Consider the following 20,982-nt stretch of genomic DNA (forward strand, 5'->3'; position numbering starts at 1 on the left):
ACAGCACTTGACCTGCGTGTGTCCCTGACCTCCCGAGCTGAGTTACCAACCACGCTTTTGTACAAACCTTTCAGGCGTTTTGGAGTTTACCTGTAGAATTACTGCTGCGAACAGATGACAGGCAGCGGGACCCAACAGATGGACAAAGAGCGCACCCTTCCTCATCAATGTCCAAATACCTGGAGAGGTTACACATAGCCTGGGCAGTCAGGACAGCAGGTTTCTGCCCGATTTGCTGAATGACTACATGTATTGGGCCTGGCTGGGATGGAGTTAACTCTCCCTGTAGCAGCCCTCATAGTGCTGTGCTTTGTGTTTGTAGGGAGAAGGGTGTTGGTAACACACGATTTTTTGGCAATGCTGAGCAGTGCTCCCAGGATCAAGGCTATCCCTCCAACCCCCCTCAAGGCCCAGGAGGCTGGGGGTGGGCAAGAGGTTGGGAGGGGCCATAGCCAGGACAGTTGACCCCAAGTGACCAAAGAGATATTCCATACCACACGACATCATGCTCAGCAATAAAAGCTAAGAGAAAGGAGAAGGAGGGGGCACTTGTTATTAAGGTGTTTGTCTTCTGAAGCAATTGCTATGCGTACTGAGGCCCTGCTTCCCAGGCGGTGGCTGGACATCGCCTGCTGATGGGAAGTAGAGAATACACGGGTTTTGTTTCTTTTGCTTCTGTGCACGGCCTTTGCTTTTCTTTATTAAACTGCTTTTATCTCAACCCATGAATTTCTCATCTTATGTTCTTCCCCCTGTCCCACTGAGGAAGGGAGTGATAAAGCGGCTTGGTGGGCACCTGGGGCCAGCCAAGGTCAACCCATCACACTGCAGAAGCTGCAAACAGGTCAGCGCTCACCCTCTGAGCACAAGAAAATCCTGGAGAAAGTTTTTGCTGCACCCCTTCATTGGGCAGCCTTTGTTACATGTCATTTATCTGCAAGGGAGTCCTGAACCCCGGCATTTCAGACAGTTGTATGTCTGAGATGACCACTGTGGGGGACGAGGGCGTGTGCCATGCAGATGTGACTCCGAAGGCTCTGCACCGGGACACAGGACATGGACGCTCCATTCTAAAGGCAAATCAGTTGATTGCACAAAAGAATGCTATCTGTGCAGTGCTCTGTGCATGCTCACATCTTCACGTGAAATTCAGTACCTGGGGCCACAGGAGAATCATAGAATCATTTAGGTTGGAAGAGACCTTTAAGATCATTGATCCAACCATTCATCCATGAAAGAATCCATGAAGAATCATTCACAAAGAATTCATCCTGGCACTGCCTGTGCCAGGCTCTCTCCGTTGACCAAGGAAAAGGAGCGAATAACCAATAACCAGGTGCCAGTGCTGAACGCGAGGGAAACTCGTTGAGCCGTTTACTAACTGTCGTATGTGTGTGATGTTGATTATCCTGCTTGACTGAAAAGGTTTTACTCCATCTTGCTTTGAGACGTGAACAAAGTTCTTCCCAGAAAGGGTATGGCCATTAACTGATCACAGTGTCTGACTGTTTCCTCCGAGAACTGTAGCAGCCCCAGGGAAGTATAGGAGTTCCTTATAGGCTCACTCCCCTCAAAAGTCAAGCCAGCGATGCCGTTGGGCATAACTGCAGGAACAGCCCCACACAGGTACCTCATATCCACGTCCCAGCCAGCTTTTAGACAGCTTTTTGGCAGCCCTGTCTACAGAGAAGATTCCTTTGAAGACAGGAGCAAGTCACACATACCCCAACACGAAGCACAACCCCAGTTAATGAGATAGTTAAAATGGTACAAACACAACTGGAAAATATGCTGCACTGAAAGGCCAGTATATTCAAATTCCTTCTCTCTAATTACATGTGATTGCTTTTTGGCAAGCGCTCAACCTGCCAGAGCAGTGAGGTTTTACAAACATTCACATAGGCATTAGATCATTGTTTGAATGAGTTATTGGCAGCCCAAATCTGAAGTAAAAACATAGTTTAAAGAAGACCATATTGAACAGGGTGAAGCTGTCTGCTTTCATGTCTCCTGATTGTCTCTGCACACCCAAGATCCCCTCTAGCTTCATGTCACTCACATCACAACAGCATTCATGGGTATGGATGTCATGCTTTTGTGGTGTTCTGACACAGACTTGTCACTCGCGCAAACAACAGGCCACAGACGGATCCCTTTTTGCCATATTGTAGAGTGGAAATGGCAGGTTTGAGATTTATGTGGTGTTCGGGGAGGACGCTGTGCGCACCCAGTACTTGAGATGGCTCAGAGCACAAGCGGCTACGGACAGCGACTATAAGCGCATGCCGACGTACGCTGGTGATCTTCGCTGATCTGCCCACGTGCACTTGCATCATCCCAGTGGTATGACCATATTAACACTTAAGTCTTCTCCATATCACTAAATATGATGATGCACGTGTCCTCCAACATCACGCACCACTTTGAGGAGGACGATAGTGCCTCATGTGAAATATCACTGAAATCAAATGTCGTTGTTGGGAAACCAGATTTCTCTATATCAGACCTTTCCACACCCAAACATTGCCACACATTTTGAAAGAGGCCTTTTCCCTCTGTATTTTAATAGAGACTGTTTGCTTTGCTGTAGTGAAACGCATCCTTGCTGGAAGAGTTTGACAACAAGGGATCAAAGTGTCTGAGCTCTGGAGAATTATGTCATCCTCTAGCAAAACCTTTGAGAGAAAGCAGGTGGTAGCTCAGCCCCATGGCAAAGGACAAATGGGAACTAACGTGGAATCCACCGGTCCCTCGGGTCAGTACCAACGCCTTGAGAAAGCCACCTGCGGCAAGAGGATGGAGGACCCACAGAGGAAGGAGACTGCAGATCCAGGGGACCAGACCGAACAGGGTAAGCTGACATTGTACCGGAGCTGGCACCAGAAAGGCTTTGTAGCACAAGGCTTGGGCTCGAGCCTTTCTGTTTGCAATGTCCGGTCTGGTCCACTACCAGTGCCTGCTGCTGGCCGCTGCCATCAGGGAGTCCCTGCACCACTCAGGAAGAATTAATGCCTGTCCTCCACAACACTCAGGTAGTGCAGAGCTTGAGGAGAGCCTCTTGCAGCTTGGCTGGTGGATAGAAATGCTCTGAGCTCTGGCAGCCGACCAGCCTGGAGTACTGCATGGTGCGGCTTCCACCCCAGAGGCCCTTGCAGGACACCCTTGCCTTACATGTGCCTCCTAAATTAGATCTCCTGAGACCGACGTTGGCTTTTTAAGAGGGAGGTGAGCTTGTTAGTAACCAACATTATCCATTAAACGGGAATCAGCAGCTTTTATTAGACTTCGAAGTGCTGTAAAAGGAAAAGAGGGAGGGTACAACATCATGAACCCACTCACCTCCCCAGTGGAGCCCCTTTGCCTGGCACAGAGGGGTTTTCAGTCAGGCATTCTTGCAGGTTACTGTAATTGTTAAGTTACCTAATGCTGCTAAGTTCCATCAAGCCCCAGACTAAACACAGGAGCCTTGTGAAGGTGCAAGAAGATAGGGAGAAGGTTTGTAAAGGGCAGCTCCCCAGCGGGCCCCTTCTCCTGAGGACAAAGAGAAAGAAAAACCCAAGCTGGAGAGGAACTGTCTGAGGACTGCCAAGCTCTCCACCCAGGAAAGTCAGGGTATGCGGGCTCCTTTCTCACCAAATCACAGTTTTAGTTACACACTCCCTGTCTGCCACCAGCTGGGTTGCTGGCGTACAAATCCCCAGCTAAATCACGTTACGACGTAGCAGCAAAAAAGCCCATGCGCCGTCACAGTGACCCTAGCGATTCCCTTCGTGCAGCTCCCCGCCAGAACAGAGCCAATCTCTACCTGTTGGAAAAGGTTCTCATGAAACTTTGGTCCATGGTTTCATTGACTAAGAGGGCTGGTCCTGTAGTTGTATGTTCTCACGTGCCCAGAGAGCTACCGTTCGAGCTAGGGAGATACGATAACCGAGCACACACCAACTGCCTCAGGTCGCTGCCTCGTATTCCAAAAACTCAGCTTCCATAAAGAAATTAATAAAAAGTGGTGTATTTTGGTTACAGAGGAACCTGCAGAAATAGAATGTGAATGTAAATGATGGAGAAACATCTGTGAAAGTTGAGAGAGCTGCCAGGCAACAATAAAAAATTGTCCTGCCAAGGACATTTTTTAATCAGAATCCAAATTCAAAGATTTCTTATTACGAAGGTATGAAGAGAAAGCAAACAAAAACTACACATGATGTTCAGATGACAGGAACCATCCTGTAAAAGCTCTCACAAATTTGCCATCACATTTTAGAACGAATGTGGAGTTTATGCTGTTTTAAACTGATTTTAGAAAGCAAACCTTGTGTTGCAAGCAATGGCTTTATTAAGATCTGAATCAACAAAAAGCTTAAAGATCTTTTTGGATATTAACTAGTTCCACTCCAGCATCCTGTGAGGTTTTAGTTATTATCGTCATCCTAAAGATATGGAAATTTCGCAGCAAAGCTGATGTCCTTCCTAAGGTCATACATTGATGCAAGTAACAGAGACAGGAAGAAAAAACAATTGGTCCTGGCTTTTAAGTATTCAGCAACTCTGCCTCCCTGAAATAAGTAATATAAATATTTTTTTTTTGTCCTCAAACAGCAGAATCCACAAAATGCAAAGAAAATCAGGAGGTGGACTTTTGTCCCCGTATGTATAATCAACTGTTGCCATTGCAAGACCTTGTAAACGTGCATTCCTCACCTACGCACGTTACCGAGCCATTCGTTGCTCTAAACTGCACAGGCTCCCATCCCAGAGACGCGATTTCACTCCGTACACCCCAGTATTAACTCAAAGGCTGTTTGGCTTATACAACTGCACCAGGCAAGCCCAGGTGTTCAGCCCAGCCGGTTTGGAGTCCCTCGTAGTGCGCTTTGGATCACCGATGGACACACAATGGCCGATTGTCAGCATGAGGCCAAAGGGAGCTGACACTTTCCCAGAGAAAAATGCCTTTGCTGTGTGTTTGGAAGGTTACACAGCTGTAAGTCAGACACAGAAGGAGCTGAAACCCTGGAGGGATTATTGCCTCAAACACACATGTGCTATGGAAGGAAGCTCTCCTGTGGACTGACATACCATTGACTCCTGCTGGTGGGAGCCCATTCCTATGGCTGGAAGTCCTTTACAGCCTCAAACTGCTGGTTGCTTGTCCTGCAGATAACTCTTGTCTCATCTCTGACCTAGTGACTTGGCCTGGGTTGTATTTATTTTCTCATTTTATAAGAAACAGGCTCTTCTCTGAACTCATTATTGGTGGGAATACTGGCGTGGTGCGAGGCTGAGACCCACGCTGTACAATATCAAATACTCGAGCGGGAGAACCGGGACTTTGTCCAATATGCCGTCTATCTTCCTGGGAAAAATCTCTGCTCTACACGCTCCCAATCGTGCCATCAGCTGGAGCAAGGTGGAACTTCACTGCATGAGTTGAACGAGCCCTTTTCCCAAATGCCCTTTAAGGACAGCGAGCACTGCCCGGGCCCAGGCAAAGCCCGGTGAAGGTGCTGGGGCTCTCTGGAGGGCAGAAGGACACTGCCCAGGCCCCTCCACAGGCTGGCGAAGGTGCCAAGAAAATCTGGAGGGCAGGAGAGCCCTGCCCCAGCTTTGGCAAGAGATGGAAAAGGACCCAGGGAATTCTGGAGAAAAGCAGGGCTCCTTGCAGGTATCGGCAAAGCCCAGCAAAGGCCCTGGGGCACTCTGGAGGGGAGCACAGCCCTGCCCGTGCCCTGGCAAAGCCCAGGAAAAGCCCAGGGGAACACTGGAGGCCAGCAGGGCCTCTTGAGCAAAGGGCTGTGCTGGGGTGAGGTGCTCGTGGGGCTCTGCGCTTGCTCTGCCACCTAACCCTCACCCTCACCTACCCCCTCACCCTCGCCAGAGCCCAGGTCCAAAACGCAGACCCACCGCCGAGGGCTCCCACACAGAAGTGTGCAAGTGTGTAAATGTGCAGAGGACACCCAGTCGGGCGGGAGCGTTGATCTGCTGGAGGGAGGAAGGCTCTGCAGAGGGCCCTGGCCAGGCTGGGTTGATGGGACCAGGCCACGGGGTGAGGGGCAACAAGGCTCAGGGCCGGGTCCTGCCCTGGGGGCACAACAACCCCAGGCACCTCTGCAGGCGTGGGGAGGAGCGGCTGGGAGCTGCCCGGCGGGAAAGGGCCTGGGGGTGCTGGTCAACAGCCGCTGGACATGAGCCAGCAGGGTGCCCAGGTGGCCAAGAGGGCCAATGGCACCCTGGCTTGTATCAGGACCGGTGTGGCCAGCAGGAGCAGGGCAGGGATCGTCCCCCTGTGCTGGGCACTGGTGAGGCCGCCCCTCGAGTGCTGTGCTCAGCGCTGGGCCCCGCACCCCAAGGCGGCCATGGAGGGGCTGGAGCGTGGCCAGAGCAGGGCAGCGAGGCTGGGGCAGGGGCTGGAGCACAAGGCTGGGGAGGAGCGGCTGGGGGAGCTGGGGGGGCTCAGCCTGGAGAAGAGGAGGCTGAGGGGAGCCCTCATCGCTCTCTGCAACGGCCTGAAAGGAGGCTGGAGCCGGGGGGGTCGGTCTCTGCTCCCCAGGAACAAGCGATGGGACGAGAGGGAACGGCCTCAAGCTGCGCCAGGGCAGGGTTGGGTTGGGTATTGGGAAAAACTTCTTCCCCCAAAGGGCTGTCAGGCCCTGGCCCAGGCTGCCCAGGGCAGGGGCTGAGTCCCCATCCCTGGGGGGATTTAAAAGCCGGGGAGATGTGGTGCTTAGGGACATGGGTTAGTGGTGGCCTTGGCAGCGCTGCATTAACAGTTGGACTTGATGACCTTAAAGGTCTTTTCCAACCTAAACAGTTCTGTGATTCCACGATTCCAGGTGGCCAGGACGGGAAGCTGTTGGCGGCCCTCACCTTTCCCTGCTTGGGGAGACGAGGAGCTCGAGATGGGATGTGAGCAGAGCAGACGCCATCGGAGAGCCCGGGGCTGAACGGAGCCATCCCGGAGAGCACAGGGGACAGGAGCTGCTCCGGGGCACACAACTGAACACAGGAGGGGTCCTCAGGGAGCAAGACGGATCCGAAGGGAGCTACAGAGATACAAGATGGCTGTGGGGCACAGGGAAGAGCTCGGCAGGCATTGCGGTGGGAGCAGGGAGAGCCTGAAGGGGCCAGAGAGACAAAAGGCGGCTCAGAGCAAAAAATGAGGGCCTCGGGAGGGAACTGAGGGAACCAGAGGAGCGCGAGGAGGGCTACGGCTCCCGAGATGGTGCCGATGCCCCGGGCCGGCGCCGGGAGGCCGCAGCGCCGGGCTGAGGAGGAGCCGGGGGCGGCCCCGCACCGCGCATGCGGGCGCCTGAGGGAGCCGCCGGGGGGGGGGGGCGCCCTGCGCGTGCGCACAGCCCCGCCGCCCAACGGCGGGAAAGCGGCGGCCGGCGCGGCCCTGGCGCTGCGCCTGCGCGAGCGGCGCCCCCTGGCGGTACCGCCGCGTCACACCACGGGGGGGGGCAGCACCGGGACCCGCAGGGACCCGCGGCTTGGGCCGGGCTTAGCCAGGGTCCGCGGGCTTGGGCCGGGCTTAGCCGAGGTCCCAAGCTGCCCTGCTGCCCTCCAGAGAGCCCCGGGGCTTGGGCCGGGCTTAGCCGGGGTCCAGGCAAGACCCTCCTGCGCTCGAGTTCCCCAGGGCCTCAGCCGGGTTTGAAGGGGACTGGGCAGGGCGTTGCAGCCCTCCACAGCGCCCCACGGATTTTTTTGGCAGGGATTGTTTCTCTCCTCCTCTTCCCTCTCCTTCTGCATTGCCTTCGCCTCTTCCTCCAAAGATCCCCCTCAGCCTGGGGGCCCCGCCACAGCGATGCGGCAACCCCCGCCCGGCACCTCCCGCCCCGACATGGCGGCTCAGCCCCGCTGCGCCTCACTGCCCGCCACTTCCGGGAAGCAGCCCCGCCCCTCCCCGCCGCTCATTGGTGAAACGGGCCCATGCCCGGCGGATCCTCGCTTGCTACTGGCTGTTTCTGCCGTCCGTCAGCGAGCTGTGCCGCCGCCAAGAGCCCGCCCGAAAGGCGGTTCCGGGGGCGAGGGGCGAGGGGCGGGCCCCGGGAGGTCGCCGCGGGGGCCAGTCGGGCCCTGGAGGCCGGTGTGGGTTCTGGAGGCCACCTCAGGCCATAGAGAGTGGCCACGGGGACCGTGGAGGCCTGGCGGGGGGCAGTTTGGGCCATGGCGGGGTCACAGGGACCAGCTGAGGCCACAGGGGCCAGCCAAGGCCTTGCGGGGGGCAAAGTGACCGGTCTGGACCCTCCACAGGGACCGGGTGGGGCGATCGGGGCCGGTTGGAGCCTGCGTCCTCCCCTCTGCCCATGGCCAGGGCTGTCCTGGCCCCGTCCGGCCTCCCAGCCAGCAAAGGGAGCGTCCCCAGGGGCAGCGCAGCTGCTTCATGGAAAGCATCACAAAAGCGGGACGGGATCAGAGCCTCAGGCTGGTTTATTGCCGGCTTCTGGCAGGTCCCTCCAGTCCTGGTGGCTCCACGCTGCTGGGGACGTGGGGACAGAGAGCGGCTGGGCCCTGTGGGGTCCCTCGGTGGGACAAGGGCGAGGAGCAGGGTGGGGAAGGGGACGCCGGCCCTGCTCTGCCTGTCATGGCTCCATCCAGGGCGTCCCCGAGGCCGGCAGGCTCCAGGCGCTGAGCTCCCCGGAGTCTGTGAAATCCTTAGCGGCCACCTGGATGTGGTGGAGGGTCCCGGGTCGCACGCCCGTCAGGGTGTACGATGTCTGCTCGTATGGCCCGATCTAGGGGTAGAGCGGGGTTAGGGGCACCCATGGGCCGGGGGGCCAGGACACAACCCTGCTCGGGGATGCAGCCTGCAGCTGTGCCTCAGTTTACCGGGCGTGGGAGGGTGGGGGATGCAGCAGGGGGGTGGGCAGTACCGTTTCGGTGACAGAGCCCTCCTCCCGGGCATAGCGGATCCAATACTTCAGCGGGAAGTACTCCGGGAAGGGCCAGGACCCTGGCGGGCTCCACTGCAGCAGCAGCTTCTTGGTCTCCCCGGGGATGGGTGAGACCCGCAGGTCCTCGGGGGGGTCCGGCTTTACTAACGAAGCAGGGAGACAACGGAGGTGTGTGAGGTGCTGGCCGGGGGATCCAGCACGTGGCCTCTGGGGACAGTGACGCCATGTCCACCAGCCCCATTGACTGAGCTGTGCGATCCAGGCTGGTCTGAGACCCAGCAAATCATTGCCCTGATGTTTCCGCATCCCAAGCAGGGGAGCAAACGGGAGGGGAAAGACCCAAAGGAAGCCCCCGGGCTGGATTAGACCCAGGCACACTGCCTGGGAGGTGAGGGGGTTAAGTGCGAGGGGTCTGCAGGGACCCGGGCGTCCAGGCGGGTCCCAGCAGCACTCACTGATGTTCTCCAGGAGGAAGGGCAGGAGTCTGGAGGCGGCGCCCAGGGGGTTCGCGGCCGTCACGTTCACCGCGTAGGGGATGAGGGAGAACATCTGCACGTCCCCGAAGGAGCAGCTCCGCGGCCCCGTGCGGACGCACTCGCCTGTCTCTGTGGCCCCCCACGAGCCGTGCCTGGCGGGGCGGAGCGGGGAGCTGGGCGAGGGGTGGGCTGCCCTGCCTGCAGCCCCACCTGAGACACAGGCACCGGGGGGGCTCAGCCGGGGCTCGGGGCCCCCCACTGACCTGTACGTGGCCACGAAGTCAGTGTCCAGCAGCGGCTCGGGGGCCAGGACCCAGGAGCAGTTCACTGCCTGCGGGTAGCTGATGGCCCAGCACTCGACGGCAGGCGGTGCAGGGGGATCTGGGGCAGGGGACGGTCATCACCCCGCTGCCGGCCTCCCCAGGGGACCCCCAGCCAGCAGCGGGGGGCTACGGGGGGGCCAGGGTCACTCACAGCCCAGCCGCAGGCAGACAGTGGCCCATGTCTCGCCGGTGCCAGGGTGGTGGCAGCTGTAGTGGCCCTCGTGGGCCAGGCTGGCGTTGGGGAGGGCCAGCCCCGGTGCAGGATACGTTCCCAGGACAGTCCCCCCCCGGCGCCACTCAGCCGGCCCCCCCGCCGCGGCCGGGCACCGCAGCAGCACCTCGGTGCCCAGGGTGCCGTGCTGCAGGGCACAGCGGCCTGGGGAGAGGGCAGTGGGCACAGGCTGCAGCCCCCAGCGTGATGCCCCCATCTCCCCGCTGCGGTCCCCGGCAGGGGGGTCAAGGGGATACGCCATGGCGGGGACAGGGAGTGGCAGGGGGTGACATGGGGTCAGGAAGGGTCTGTGCCTCCCTGGGCCCCCCAACTCTGTTCCCAGCACCCCGCTGCCCCTCCCTCCCCAATGCCCCCAGCCCCCGTGCTTCTGTCCTTGGTCCCCTCGTGTCCCCAGACACCCCGTGTCCCTACTCCTCCATCACCAGTCCCCCCATGTCCCCAATCCCTCTTGTGTCCCTACACCTTTATCCTTAGATGCCCTGTAATTCTGGCCTCGGTCCCCTCAGTGTCCCCTGTCCCCTCGGTGCCCCTATACCTCCATCCCTGCTCCCTCCATCTCCATCCCCAGCGCTCCCAGTCTGCCCAGTCCTGCTGTGTCCTCCCCATCCTGCTCCCCCCAACCTCCATCCCAGCCCCCCCAGTCCCTCCCCAGTCCCACATGCCCCCATACCTCTGTCCCCATTGTCCCCGTCCCCCCATACCTCCATCCCCAGTGCTGCCTGCCGTGGCGTTGTAGGGAACGGTGCAGGCGGGTGCCACAAAAGCCACCACCCAAAGCCACTTCATGTCAGGGAGACTCAGCGGCGCTGCCCGGTTCCAGGGACCCGTGGGGGCAGGCAGGACGGTCAGACCCCGGGGCAGGGGACAGCAGGGACACCACAGCCACAGGTCCCCAGCTGGTCCAGGGACATCACTCTAAAGCTGGGGGTTCAAACCCATCCGCGGGCCACCCCACAGTGCCGTGCCTCAGTTTCCCCCTGGCCTTGCCGCACGCCCTGGGGACAGGGGATGGTTTCTTGCCGCGGTGGCCGGATCCTGCTGCCAGGCAGGAGGAGGGGGCAGAGGTGGGAGCGAAAACACCCTGTGTGACCTGGGTTTCCCATGGGGACCTGCAGCCACCCCTGCGGTCCTGTGCCTGGAATCGAGATTCCGGGTCACTCCAGGCCTTGACCAGGGAAGGGGCCAGCGCACTCGGATGGCCCCCACCTCCCAGGGCATCTGGGGAGGGACTGTCCCTCACAGGGACCCCCCAAAACCCACCCTGGGGACTGAGCTGCGTTCCCCGCTGTGACCAAGCCCAGCACCCCAGGGATGGATCCTGCCCTTGTCATCGCCTGCCCTGGCCGCAGGCTGGCTCAGCCCCGGCAGCGGGACATGCCTCACCTTCCCCGTATCATGCACCCCATGGTGCCCCCCACCCCTAGCCCCCGACGTTCCCCTATGCCCCCAGCCCCACGGGGAGCCCTGTACCCCGTCACGCTCACCGCAGCCGGGCCAGGTATCTGGGACCAGAGGCTCCGTCACCGCCGGTGCGGGAAGCCGCAGCCCCGGCCGGCCTCAGCCCACTTCCTCGCGCAGGAAACGCCGTCCCCAGTGGGGACCCGCCGCCCAGCGCGGCTCCACAGGGATCCCCCGCACACGGGGCCTCTGCCTGCCCCGGACCTGCCAGAAGGCGGTTTTGGCTCTGGCCAAGAGGGTTTCAACCTTTCCCACGCCACCACCCCGCTTCCTTCATGGTCACCCACTCCTGTCTGGGGACATCGGGGCTGGAGGAGATGACAGCACTGAACCCCTGCCATCCCCAGCTCCGCCAGCCTCCCCCAGAGCCCCCCGCACCCGTGTCCCTGTGCCCACCCTTGTCCCCCCCAGAGATGAGCTGTCCCGTTGGCGTGAGTATAAATACTTTATTGCTGCTGTGCTGGGGTGCGTGGGGCATGGGGGGGCTGGCACAGGCCCCCGGGGCCGGGTGGGGGTGCGGGTGCGGGTGCCAGTGACAGGGTGCTGCCCGGAGAAGCAAAGGGGCACAGAGGGCACCGTCACGGGCCTGGCCCCCCAGCCGTGTCACTGGCTGTGCCACCGACCCCTGCAGCACTGCCGTGCTGGCAGGGGCTCATCTGCCCTGCTCCTGCAGCCGCTGCATCCTCAGGATCTGGCACAGGAGTCTCTGCACGTCCTCGTCCATGTGGCCCTAGGGTGGAAGGGACATTGGTGGGGACATCAGAGGGGACATCAGGGACTCTCTGTGCGTGGCCCACGCGCCCCTGGGCTGGCAGTCCCTGGATCCAGCCCCTTGCTGCCTCCCACATGCGTGCGGGCACCGAGGTGTGGCTGCCTGGTGCCCCGGTCCTCCATACCGGTGTCCCCAATTCCCCCACAGCCACGTCCCCACCTCACCTGCACTGCGTAGAGCAGGTGGCTCCGGTACAGCGTCACCACCTTGCTGTGCTGCATTTCGGTCTCCTGCAAGACGGCAAGCGGGTTTGAGCACGGGGCTGGGGGCTTGCGGATGCCCAGAACCCACCAGGTGATGGCCACAAGCCCCCTGGTACCCACCGCCAGCTTCTCCTCCAGCGCACGGATCCTGGCCTGGAGCGTGGCAGCATCGGGGGGTGACTGCGGTGGTCCCCGGGACTCGGGGAGGGCATTCAGGGCTTCCTTCAGCCTGAAGACCTCCTTAGAGAGCTCAGTGATCTGCACAGCGCATGGAGGTTACAGGGGCCCAGGGACCCCTCAGCCCTGACTCCCTTGGGGTCCACCCACGGCCATGCCTGCTGCCACCCCGGGGTGCCCCCGCGCCCGGGCAGGGGCAGAGCTGGGACTTTCCCATCCCACCCCTTCTGCCCCCAGTTCCAGTCTCGGCTCCGGGGGGGAAAAAAAGGGGAACAGCAGGGGTGCATGTGCGTCCATGTGTGCACTTATGTGTGCCCACCTGAGCAGGGCCCAGAGCCACCATTTCCCCTCCCAGGAGCCCCTCGCCACCCCCCCAACACCTCCTCCCTGTCCCCTACCTTCCTGTCCCTGTCCCTGACCAGCCGGGCCGAGTCCTCGGCGTGGCCGTGGAGCTCCCGCAGCCGCCGCGCCTCGTCCTGCGCCTCCGCCAGCTGCTTCTGCGCGGCGGCCAGGCGCTCCTCCGCCGCCTGCCGCTCGCTCTTCATGAAGAGCGCCTGCCGCTGCACCCGGAACACCTCCTCGCACGTCTTCTCGTGCCGCCGCGACAGCTCGTCCAGCCGCTGGGCCAGCGCCGCCGCCTCGGCCCGCAGCCCCGCCTGCGCCGCCTCGTGCTCTCCCCGTGGCACCGCCGCCGCCAGCTCGGCCTCCAGCCGGGCGGCCTCGCGCCCCTTGGCCTCCGCCGCCGCCTCCAGCTGGGCCGCCCGCTCCCGCAGCGCCTGCGCCTGCTCCTCCAGCGCCGCCGTGGCCCGGGCGTGCTCTTCCCGCGGCACCCGGCCCTCCGCCTCCGCCTGCGCCTGCCGCAGCCGCGCCAGGGCCTCCTCGTGCTCCCGCCGCCCCACCGGCCGGGTGGCCAGCTGCTCCCGCAGCGTGCCCAGCTCGGCCTCCCTGCGACCCAGCGTCTCCCGCAGCTGCCCCAGCTGGGCCGTCACCTCCTCGTGCTGCCGCACCAGCTCTGCCACCCGTCGCTCCAGCACCTCCGGCTCGGGGCCGCCCGCCGCCCGCCAGTCCCGCGTCTTGGCCTCCAGCTCCCGCCGCAGGGCCTCCGCCTCCGCCTCTGCCCGGCCGCAGCGCTCCAGCAAGGCCTCCTTCTCCCTCGACGCCTCCTCCAGGGAAGATCCCAGGGAGGCCGTCGCCTCCACGGCCTCCGCGCCAGCCTCCAAACGGGCCTGCAGCTCCTGCACCCGCTGCTCCCGCTCCTCCAGTGCCGCCTGCGCCTGCCGCAGGGCTGCCCGGGCCTCCGCCAGCTCAGCGCCGGCCTCCCGCTCGGCCGCGGAGGAGGAGGTCTGCGTGCGCGGCACCTGCAGCTCGCCCAGCGCCGCCTTGCACTCGCCCCAGGCCCAGGCTGGCTCCTCGGTGAGCTGCTGCGCCGCATTCCCCTCCCCAGTTTGCTCTGGGGTTTGCTCCGAGGCACTGGTCTGCCCCTCCGGCTGCCCACCAGCCTCGTCCCTCGCATCCGTGCCCCGCGGTGGCTCCAAGCGCTGCGCCCGCAACTGCTCCAGCTCACGTTGGAGAGCGTTGTAGAGGCTGGCGGGCACGAAGTCCCCTGGGGTGGACGGGTTGCTCTCATCCCGCTCGTAGTTCTCCAGCACCTGTGAGGAGACGGTGAGGCCACCAGGGGCCAGGGGACGGAGGCAGGGAGGGACAGACTTTTCCAAGATGAGGACTTGCCTGTATTTTCTCCCTCAGCTCCCTGTTCTGCATGGTGAGGGACTGCACCTGCCCCTGCAGCGTGGCCAGCAGCTCCTCGGCCGAGGGGCTCAGCGTCTTCTTGGAGAGCAGCAGCTCTGCCCCTGTGGGGCGTAGGGACTCCAGTGCCATGCCCACCCATGTCCCCACTCCCTGCCACGGGGTGCCACCTCCCCGAGGGCTGCCCAGCCCCACGGGGGCCTTGGGAGGCAGGCAGGGCCCTACCTGGGAACTCCAGTGGGTCTCCCTCCTCGTCCTGCAGTGTCTCGATGTCATAGCTTGTGTTCTCCTTCTCGTTCTGGGGGTGCAGAGTGGCAGGCGTCAGCCCCCGCGCACCCCAGCCCCTGGCACTGCCAGCTGCTACCTGCACCTACCTCCAGCGAGGACAAGCGGCTCCAGAGAGCCTCCACCTCCTTGCCCAGCCGCTCCTTCTCACCATCCCGCTCCGCCAGCCGCTCCTCCAGCTCCTGGATCTGTGGAGCAGGACACGGGCATGGGGTCCCCTTCGCTCCCACCAGAGTCCCGATGGCATCCCCAGCACCAGGACCCCTCAGAGAGCTGAGGCCACCCATGACCTCTTTGCCAGCCTCACCTGCTTCTCCATGGAGCGCCGGGAGCCCTCGTCCAGCTCTGCCTGCTAGCAGGACACAGAGAGAAACAGGGAGGGATAAACGCCTTCTCCATCCCTCCCCTCCCCTCCGCTCCCTAGGAACATGGTGGCATCTCCCCCACGACTCTGCGGCTCGCTGGTACCTCCCGTCTCTTCTTCTCCTGCTGCTCCAAGCCCCGGATCTTCTGCAAGAACTGGGCCCGCTCCTGACGCAGCCGTACAATCTCCTCGTAGGCATCCCGGTCCTCCTGCAGATGAGCAGCCACCTGCCAAGCCTCAGTGCCGGGCACTGCCAGCCCCCTCCCCACTGTCGGCCCCCTCCTGCCCATCCTCACCAGGGGGGCCGTGGCAGGCTGAGCCCAGCCAGGCTCAGTGGTGGCTCTTGGCCACCACGTGCCCCCATCAGTGAGCCACACTTCAGGGTGTGCAGGGCGCTTTTTGACACCGGAGAGGGAAGGGAAGGCTCTGGCAGGACATGGACCCCCCCAACACCAGCACAGCCCCCTGGGCGAGGGGTGTTTTGGACCCGTGGCATGGAGAGAAAGGGGCCAATAGCCCCTGCCCTGCCGACAGCAGGAGCTCAGGGCGTGAGGTGCTGCATGCACCCCAGGAGTGGGGACGAAGCCTCTGTTGCAGCTCAGGCCAGCCCCCGAGCATCGCCTCCACTGCAGGGAGGAGGGCCCCCGCGCAGCCCCCGGGGCGGGCAAAGCTGGAGAAGTTTCCCTGAGCAGGCCATGGTTCAGCTACCCTGCGCCTGCCAAGCCGGGTGCAGCCGTGGAGCTAAGGGGGACCCCTCCCTCACCTGGCCGGCGGTGCCCAGGGGAGGCAGAGGGGCTTTCCTCTTCCTCGGGGTGCTGTTCTTCTCCCTGACAGACGACTGGCTGGGCGAAGACGTCTGCGGAGACACCAGGGCAGAAGGGACATCACATCTAAAGTGGCCTCCCTCCTTCCTGACCCATCGCCACCTTGGAGAGCCCCAGGGCTCCTGCGGACCCCCACCCAGGGGCTGGGGCCAGCCCCGGTAAGAGGTGGGCAGCCAGGCAGGCCCTTACCTGGGATGTCTGCTCAGTCGACTCCTCTTCTGCGGGGCAGAGCAGGAGGAAAGAGAAATTGGGGAAGTTTAGGGGATCATAGGGGTGGGCACAGCAGGCAGAGCCCACGCGGCTGCAGGGGAACCTGTGAATGTGCTCAGGGGGCACGCACACACACACGTGTATGCAGGGGGGCACGTGTGCGTAGACACGCAGACAGACAAATACGGGATATACGTGGATGTGTAATTGCAGGGATGCACACGTGTGCAGACATGGGGAGACGCCCACACAGACATGTACAAACACACTTGCTGATACACACGTGCACTCACACCCCCATGCTTGCAAACACGTGTGAACATGTGCGTGCAATGTGTTCAGACACTGAGACAGGCAACCGAGGCTCAGCACCACCTCCCAGCCCTCGGCTGGTGACAGCATGGGCGAAGGCACCCGCAGCGCGTGGGAAAAGGGGGCACGTGCCCCCCAGCCTTGCTCGGCCTCTTCTAGCCACAGGTTAGACAGCCCTGCCCCAAAGCACCCTGCAGGGTGACAACACCCCCGTGGGTCCCTGCCCTGTGGACAAGGAGCACCAGGGCGGCGCGGCTGCCTTACCGCTGGCCCAGGACCGGCGCTGAGCAGCCTCTTGCAGGAAGTGCTGGATGAGAGCGTTGCCCGTGGCCAGGCTGTAGTGTGCAGCATCGTGACCTGTGGAGTCCACCACGGCCACCCGGGCACCGGCGTTGACGAGCACCTCCACCGTCTCCACGCTGCCGTTCTCGCAGGCCAGCATCAAGGCTGTCCTGAGCAGAGTGGGGAGAGGAGAGGTGAGGGGGACCATTCCCTCCGTCTCCCCGTCCGCCCCCAGTCCCCACCGGTACAGACTCACCTCCCCTGCAGGTCCCGGCTGTTGACAGCCGCACCGCGGTGCAGCAGGTACCGGCACAGCTCTGAGTGGCTCATCTTGGCAGCAAGGATCAGCGGCGTGGAGCCATCCTGGGCAGGGTCAGGTTGGGTGAGGCTGTGCAGATGAGGCTCAGATCTCCCCATGGGGCACCCCACTCCCGTCATCTCCCGGATTTCCACGTCCCACTTCATGGTGTGTTTTCACCCCAGGGACCCCAGGTACTGCCCGCTGCTGCGTCCCACCCCAGAAGCTGCTGCATTTCAGAGGCAGCCCCAGCCTGGCCCCTTGCTGCTCTGCACAGCGTGGCGGGGCAAGGAGCAGAGGGATCTCACCTTGTCCTTGATGTTTAAGGGAGCCTTGAAGTCACAGAGGATCTCTGAGCACGAGATGCAGCCGCTGACCGCTGGGGAGAAGGACAGAGGCTGAGCACTGTGCCTCCCACGGGGACGTGAGCAGGGCTGGGCTGGCACTGTCCCCACTCACCTGCGTGGTGCAGCGCTGTTCGGCCACTGCCGTCGGCCACGTCCACAGGGCAGGAGGCCTGAGGGAGAGAGCCTGAGTTACAGGAGGACAGGGGACAGAGAGACAGACTGCTGGAGTGGACGTGGCTCCTTGGCATGGTGGAGGACCGAGCAGGTGCCAGGCAGCACCACACAGCACCGGGCAGAGCTGGGAACCACCATGCCAACCAACACCGCTGGCGAGGGAAGGGAGTTCAAGGACAGAGAGGACACCTCGCTGGCACAGCACCCTCCCTCCCTCGCAGCACCGTGCTCCCAGTCCCACTACCTGCAACAGCTTGCTGACGCACTGTGGGTGGCCATGCTTGGACGCCAGGTGCAGGGCAGTGTAACCTGGGGAGAGGGACAGACGGACGGGTCAGAGAACAGACAATGGGTCTGTGGCAGAGGGGACCGGCTGGGTGACAGATGGACGGATGGGCACACAGGAGGATCTGCTGGACTGGGGCTGAATGGGAATGGGACGCCCCCAGGAGCACCATCAGTCAGTGGTTGAGTCCCTGTAGGAAGCTGGGACAATTTACAGCCCCCACAGGTGTGGCCATCACCTCTGTCCCCTCAGCCTCAACACCCGCGGCAGGGTGGGAACAACCAGGGAGCGTTGGTGGCCCCGGCTGGCTCATGGCATTAGCCGGGGGCGTGTGGCGGCCATGCCCTCACCTGAGCTGTCCTTCGTCATGGCATCCACACCGTGGGCCAGCATGGCTTCCAGGCAGTCCACGTTCCCCCGCATGGCGGCCAGGTGGAACCTGCAGCGAGACCGGGGGCTGTCGGACTCACAGCCCTGGCCCCCAGCCCTGCGTCCCCGGTGTCCTGGGGACGTGGGTCAGCACTTACGCGGATTTGCCTTCCGAGTCCAGCTTGGTGGGGACCAGGCCCTTGCGGACGAGGAGAGATGTCACCCTCCCGGCATCGTTGTAGTCCACAGCTTGCAGGAGCTTTTCATCATTCTTGGTCCAGTCCTGGCTCTGCAATGAAGCCAAGAGGAGGCTGTGATGGGTGTGCCATCCCCAGGGACGGGCAGGGTGCTGGGCTGGGCTCGGGTGCCTGTCCTCATCCCCACCCCTGCTGTCTTCCATCCCCTTGGCATGGCCATCTCTGGGCCAACCCCTTTCCCGGGTGCTGTGGTGTCTGGCCCCAGGTGTGGAGGGTTTAGCTGGGATGGCTGCCTGGGATGAGGATCCCCTTCAGCCCCCACCCAGTCTGCAGCTCACAGACCAGGAGATTTACAGAGCTGCCCCAGTTTAGCTGTGGATGGGCCAGGCTGTGACCAGCTAGGATTTGGGAGTGAGCCAACACTGCCTGGTTGCCCCTGCCCCAGGGTTTGCCCCTGCCACCCCAGTGACCCCAGTGCTAAATACAGCCAGCACCCACGAGGTGCCTGAGCCCCATCCCTGCCCAGGTCTCCCCACTGAGCCTGTTCCCAGCCTTGCTTTGCTCCGCGACAAGGAAGGGACAAAGTCAGGGCGAGCACAGCTGGCAGTGAGAGCAGGTCCCTGGGGATACACAGGGCACAATCCTGCGCAGGACTGGGACTGGATGGGGGCTTGCTGACCCAGTGGTCCTGCACGTCCCCATCCCGAGGGAGGGACCCACAGCAGGACAGGACCAGCACGGGAAGCGCTGGGTTCACCCTGCAGCCCGTGACAACAAGCCAGAGCTCGCTGCGGTCACGGCAGCAGGAAATGGATGTCACCTTTCGGGAGCTGCTTGCATCCTGCCCCTCGCCAGCCTGGTGCCCACTGCCAGGCGTGGGGCCATGCCGCTGCACCTGCCTGGTGCCCCCCCAGCCCCTCCAGCCCCGGGGGCCAGGGGACCCCATCTGGGGAAAAAAACAGTCTCCCAGGGTTACTGGGCAAACTGGGAGGGTGGTGCCCGTTCCCCACCCCCCCTTGTCATGCAAGGACAAAGCAGGTTGGAGAGGATGCAGCGGAGCCCCGGAACGGGGATGGGGATGGAGGGGATCCAGGTGGGGTGGGGGGGACATGGCTTACCCCGGAGGACGGGACCAAAGGGGACCGGAGATGGAGGACAGGGACGTACCGCAAAGGAGGCAGCGGCACAGAGGCAGATCTGCTTCATGGTGTTGAGGAGGAGGCGGCGGGCAGCCATGCATCCCCTGCCCCCCGCCTGGGCGAGGGCAGGCTGGGGCTCCAGGCCGGGGACCCCAGACCCCAGTTCGGTCCGGCATCGCTGCCCGGGCGGGGGCCGGGTCTTGCCGCAGTGGGAGCCAGGATCCGCCTCCCTCCATCCCTCCGTCCCTCCTTCTTTCCCTCCTTCCCTCCCTCCTCAGCATCCAGAGCTCCAGGCATCCCTGCATCCCTGCCATCCTGGAGCAGGTACCACGGTCCCAGTCAGGGACCAGCACCCAGGCTGGTCCCAGTTAAAGTGGGAGGGGTTGGGGGGGGCAGCTTTCCCACCCCATGCCCAAGGTGACGCAGGAATGCACCCCCAAACCAAGGGGATGCGTGTCCTCCTGCCATCCAGGTCCCGCTCCCCGAGGAGGGGGACGTGGGACCCCTTGCCCTGCCCTGGGGGGCACAGCCCTGCGGCCAAGGGAGGGGCAGGACCCCCTGCCTACATCTCAAGGGTCCAGCAAACTCCCCTCAAGGAGGAAACCCCAAAATTCAAAGGGTCCCTGGAAGAGCCCCGGGGATGGCAGGACAGCAGGACAGCAGGAGCCTCTCGCCCCTCCCTGCTCACAGAAATATCCAGGGCAGTGTGGGGAAACTGAGGCACAGAGCACCCTGAGCGGGGCAGGCCCGCAGACTCCATGTAGGCGCCTTCAACCTGTGTCCATGTGTCCCCAATGCACATGTCTGCCCAGTGCCGCCATGGGCACTGGGGACAGCACTGTCACCCTCTGCCTGATATGGAGGGTGGAGGGTGGCGAGAGCCTGCGGCACAGTGCCAGGCTGGTGCTGAATAATTGAGGAGCATCGATATGCTGGCTCCACTCCCTGGGGCAGCTGGAAAGCTGGCAGCCATCCCCAGGGAGGGGACAGGGAGGGGACCTGGGACCCGCTTCCCTCTCCCTGGCGCTGCCTTTTTTTCCTTTGCTCTGCCCCACTTCCAACAGTGGCCTTGGGAGCACCCTTGGGTGCACTGGGAGCTCGACCCCACCAGCCAGGGTGGCAGTGCTGACCTCCATGGGGCTGCTGTCCCCATGGTGTGAGCAGCCACCCCACATCCCAGGGCAGATCCCCACGTCCCTGTGTCACTGGGGACATCCTGGGGAAGATCCCCATGTCCTCATGTCCCTGTGAAATTCGGGACATCCAGGGGCAGGTCCTCATGTCCCCATGGACATCCTGGGGAAGGTCCCTCTGTCCCTGTGAGATTCGGGACATCCCAGGGTGGGTCCCCATGTCCCCATGGACATCCTGGAGCAGGTCCCCATGTCCTTGTTAGATTTGGGACATCCCAGCGCAGGTCCCCGTGGACACCCAGGGTGGGTCCCCATGGACATCCTGGGGCAGGTCCCCATGTCCCTGTGAGATCTGGGACATCCCAGGGCAGGTCCCCATGTCCCCATGTTCCTGGGAACGGCACTCACGTCCGCTTTCCTGAACTTGGCCTTCAGGCTCTTCATGGCGGCTCCAGCCCCAGCCCCGTGGCACCTGGGCGGGGGA

General features: G+C 62.4%; 2 protein-coding genes across 4 annotated transcripts; both read right to left on the minus strand.

Moving 5' to 3' along the window:
• Positions 1-8,438: 8,438 nt before the first annotated feature.
• EBI3 (Epstein-Barr virus induced 3) lies at positions 8,439-11,465 on the minus strand. 3 transcript variants are annotated; one of them, XM_082331044.1, is made up of 7 exons: positions 11,407-11,465; positions 10,624-10,917; positions 9,842-10,066; positions 9,631-9,748; positions 9,347-9,519; positions 8,871-9,034; positions 8,439-8,663 (listed from the first exon to the last, which is right to left on the minus strand). In XM_082331044.1, exons 2-7 carry the CDS (start codon positions 10,706-10,708, stop codon positions 8,580-8,582), a joined length of 849 nt encoding a protein of 282 aa, XP_082187170.1. In that variant the 5' UTR covers positions 10,709-10,917; positions 11,407-11,465; the 3' UTR covers positions 8,439-8,579. The 3 variants fall into 3 exon arrangements, with proteins under 3 accessions (XP_082187170.1, XP_082187168.1, XP_082187169.1); XM_082331042.1 differs by having other exon boundaries at positions 8,439-8,732; XM_082331043.1 differs by having other exon boundaries at positions 8,439-8,732; positions 10,624-10,818; positions 11,407-11,463.
• A 454-nt stretch (positions 11,466-11,919) lies between these two features.
• ANKRD24 (ankyrin repeat domain 24) lies at positions 11,920-19,462 on the minus strand (the record flags this gene model as incomplete). Its single annotated transcript, XM_082331568.1, has 19 exons — positions 11,920-12,110; positions 12,317-12,382; positions 12,476-12,613; positions 12,931-14,181; positions 14,261-14,382; positions 14,504-14,576; positions 14,653-14,751; positions 14,871-14,915; positions 15,032-15,136; positions 15,691-15,783; positions 15,941-15,969; positions 16,538-16,725; positions 16,812-16,918; positions 17,162-17,232; positions 17,313-17,370; positions 17,619-17,683; positions 18,011-18,099; positions 18,188-18,318; positions 19,394-19,462. 19 exons carry the CDS (start codon positions 19,460-19,462, stop codon positions 12,033-12,035), a joined length of 2,877 nt encoding a protein of 958 aa, XP_082187694.1. The 3' UTR covers positions 11,920-12,032.
• Positions 19,463-20,982: the final 1,520 nt, after the last annotated feature.

The sequence above is a fragment of the Platalea leucorodia genome (genome assembly GCF_965183815.1).
Source record: "Platalea leucorodia genome assembly, chromosome: 21".
Lineage (NCBI taxonomy): Eukaryota > Metazoa > Chordata > Aves > Pelecaniformes > Threskiornithidae > Platalea > Platalea leucorodia.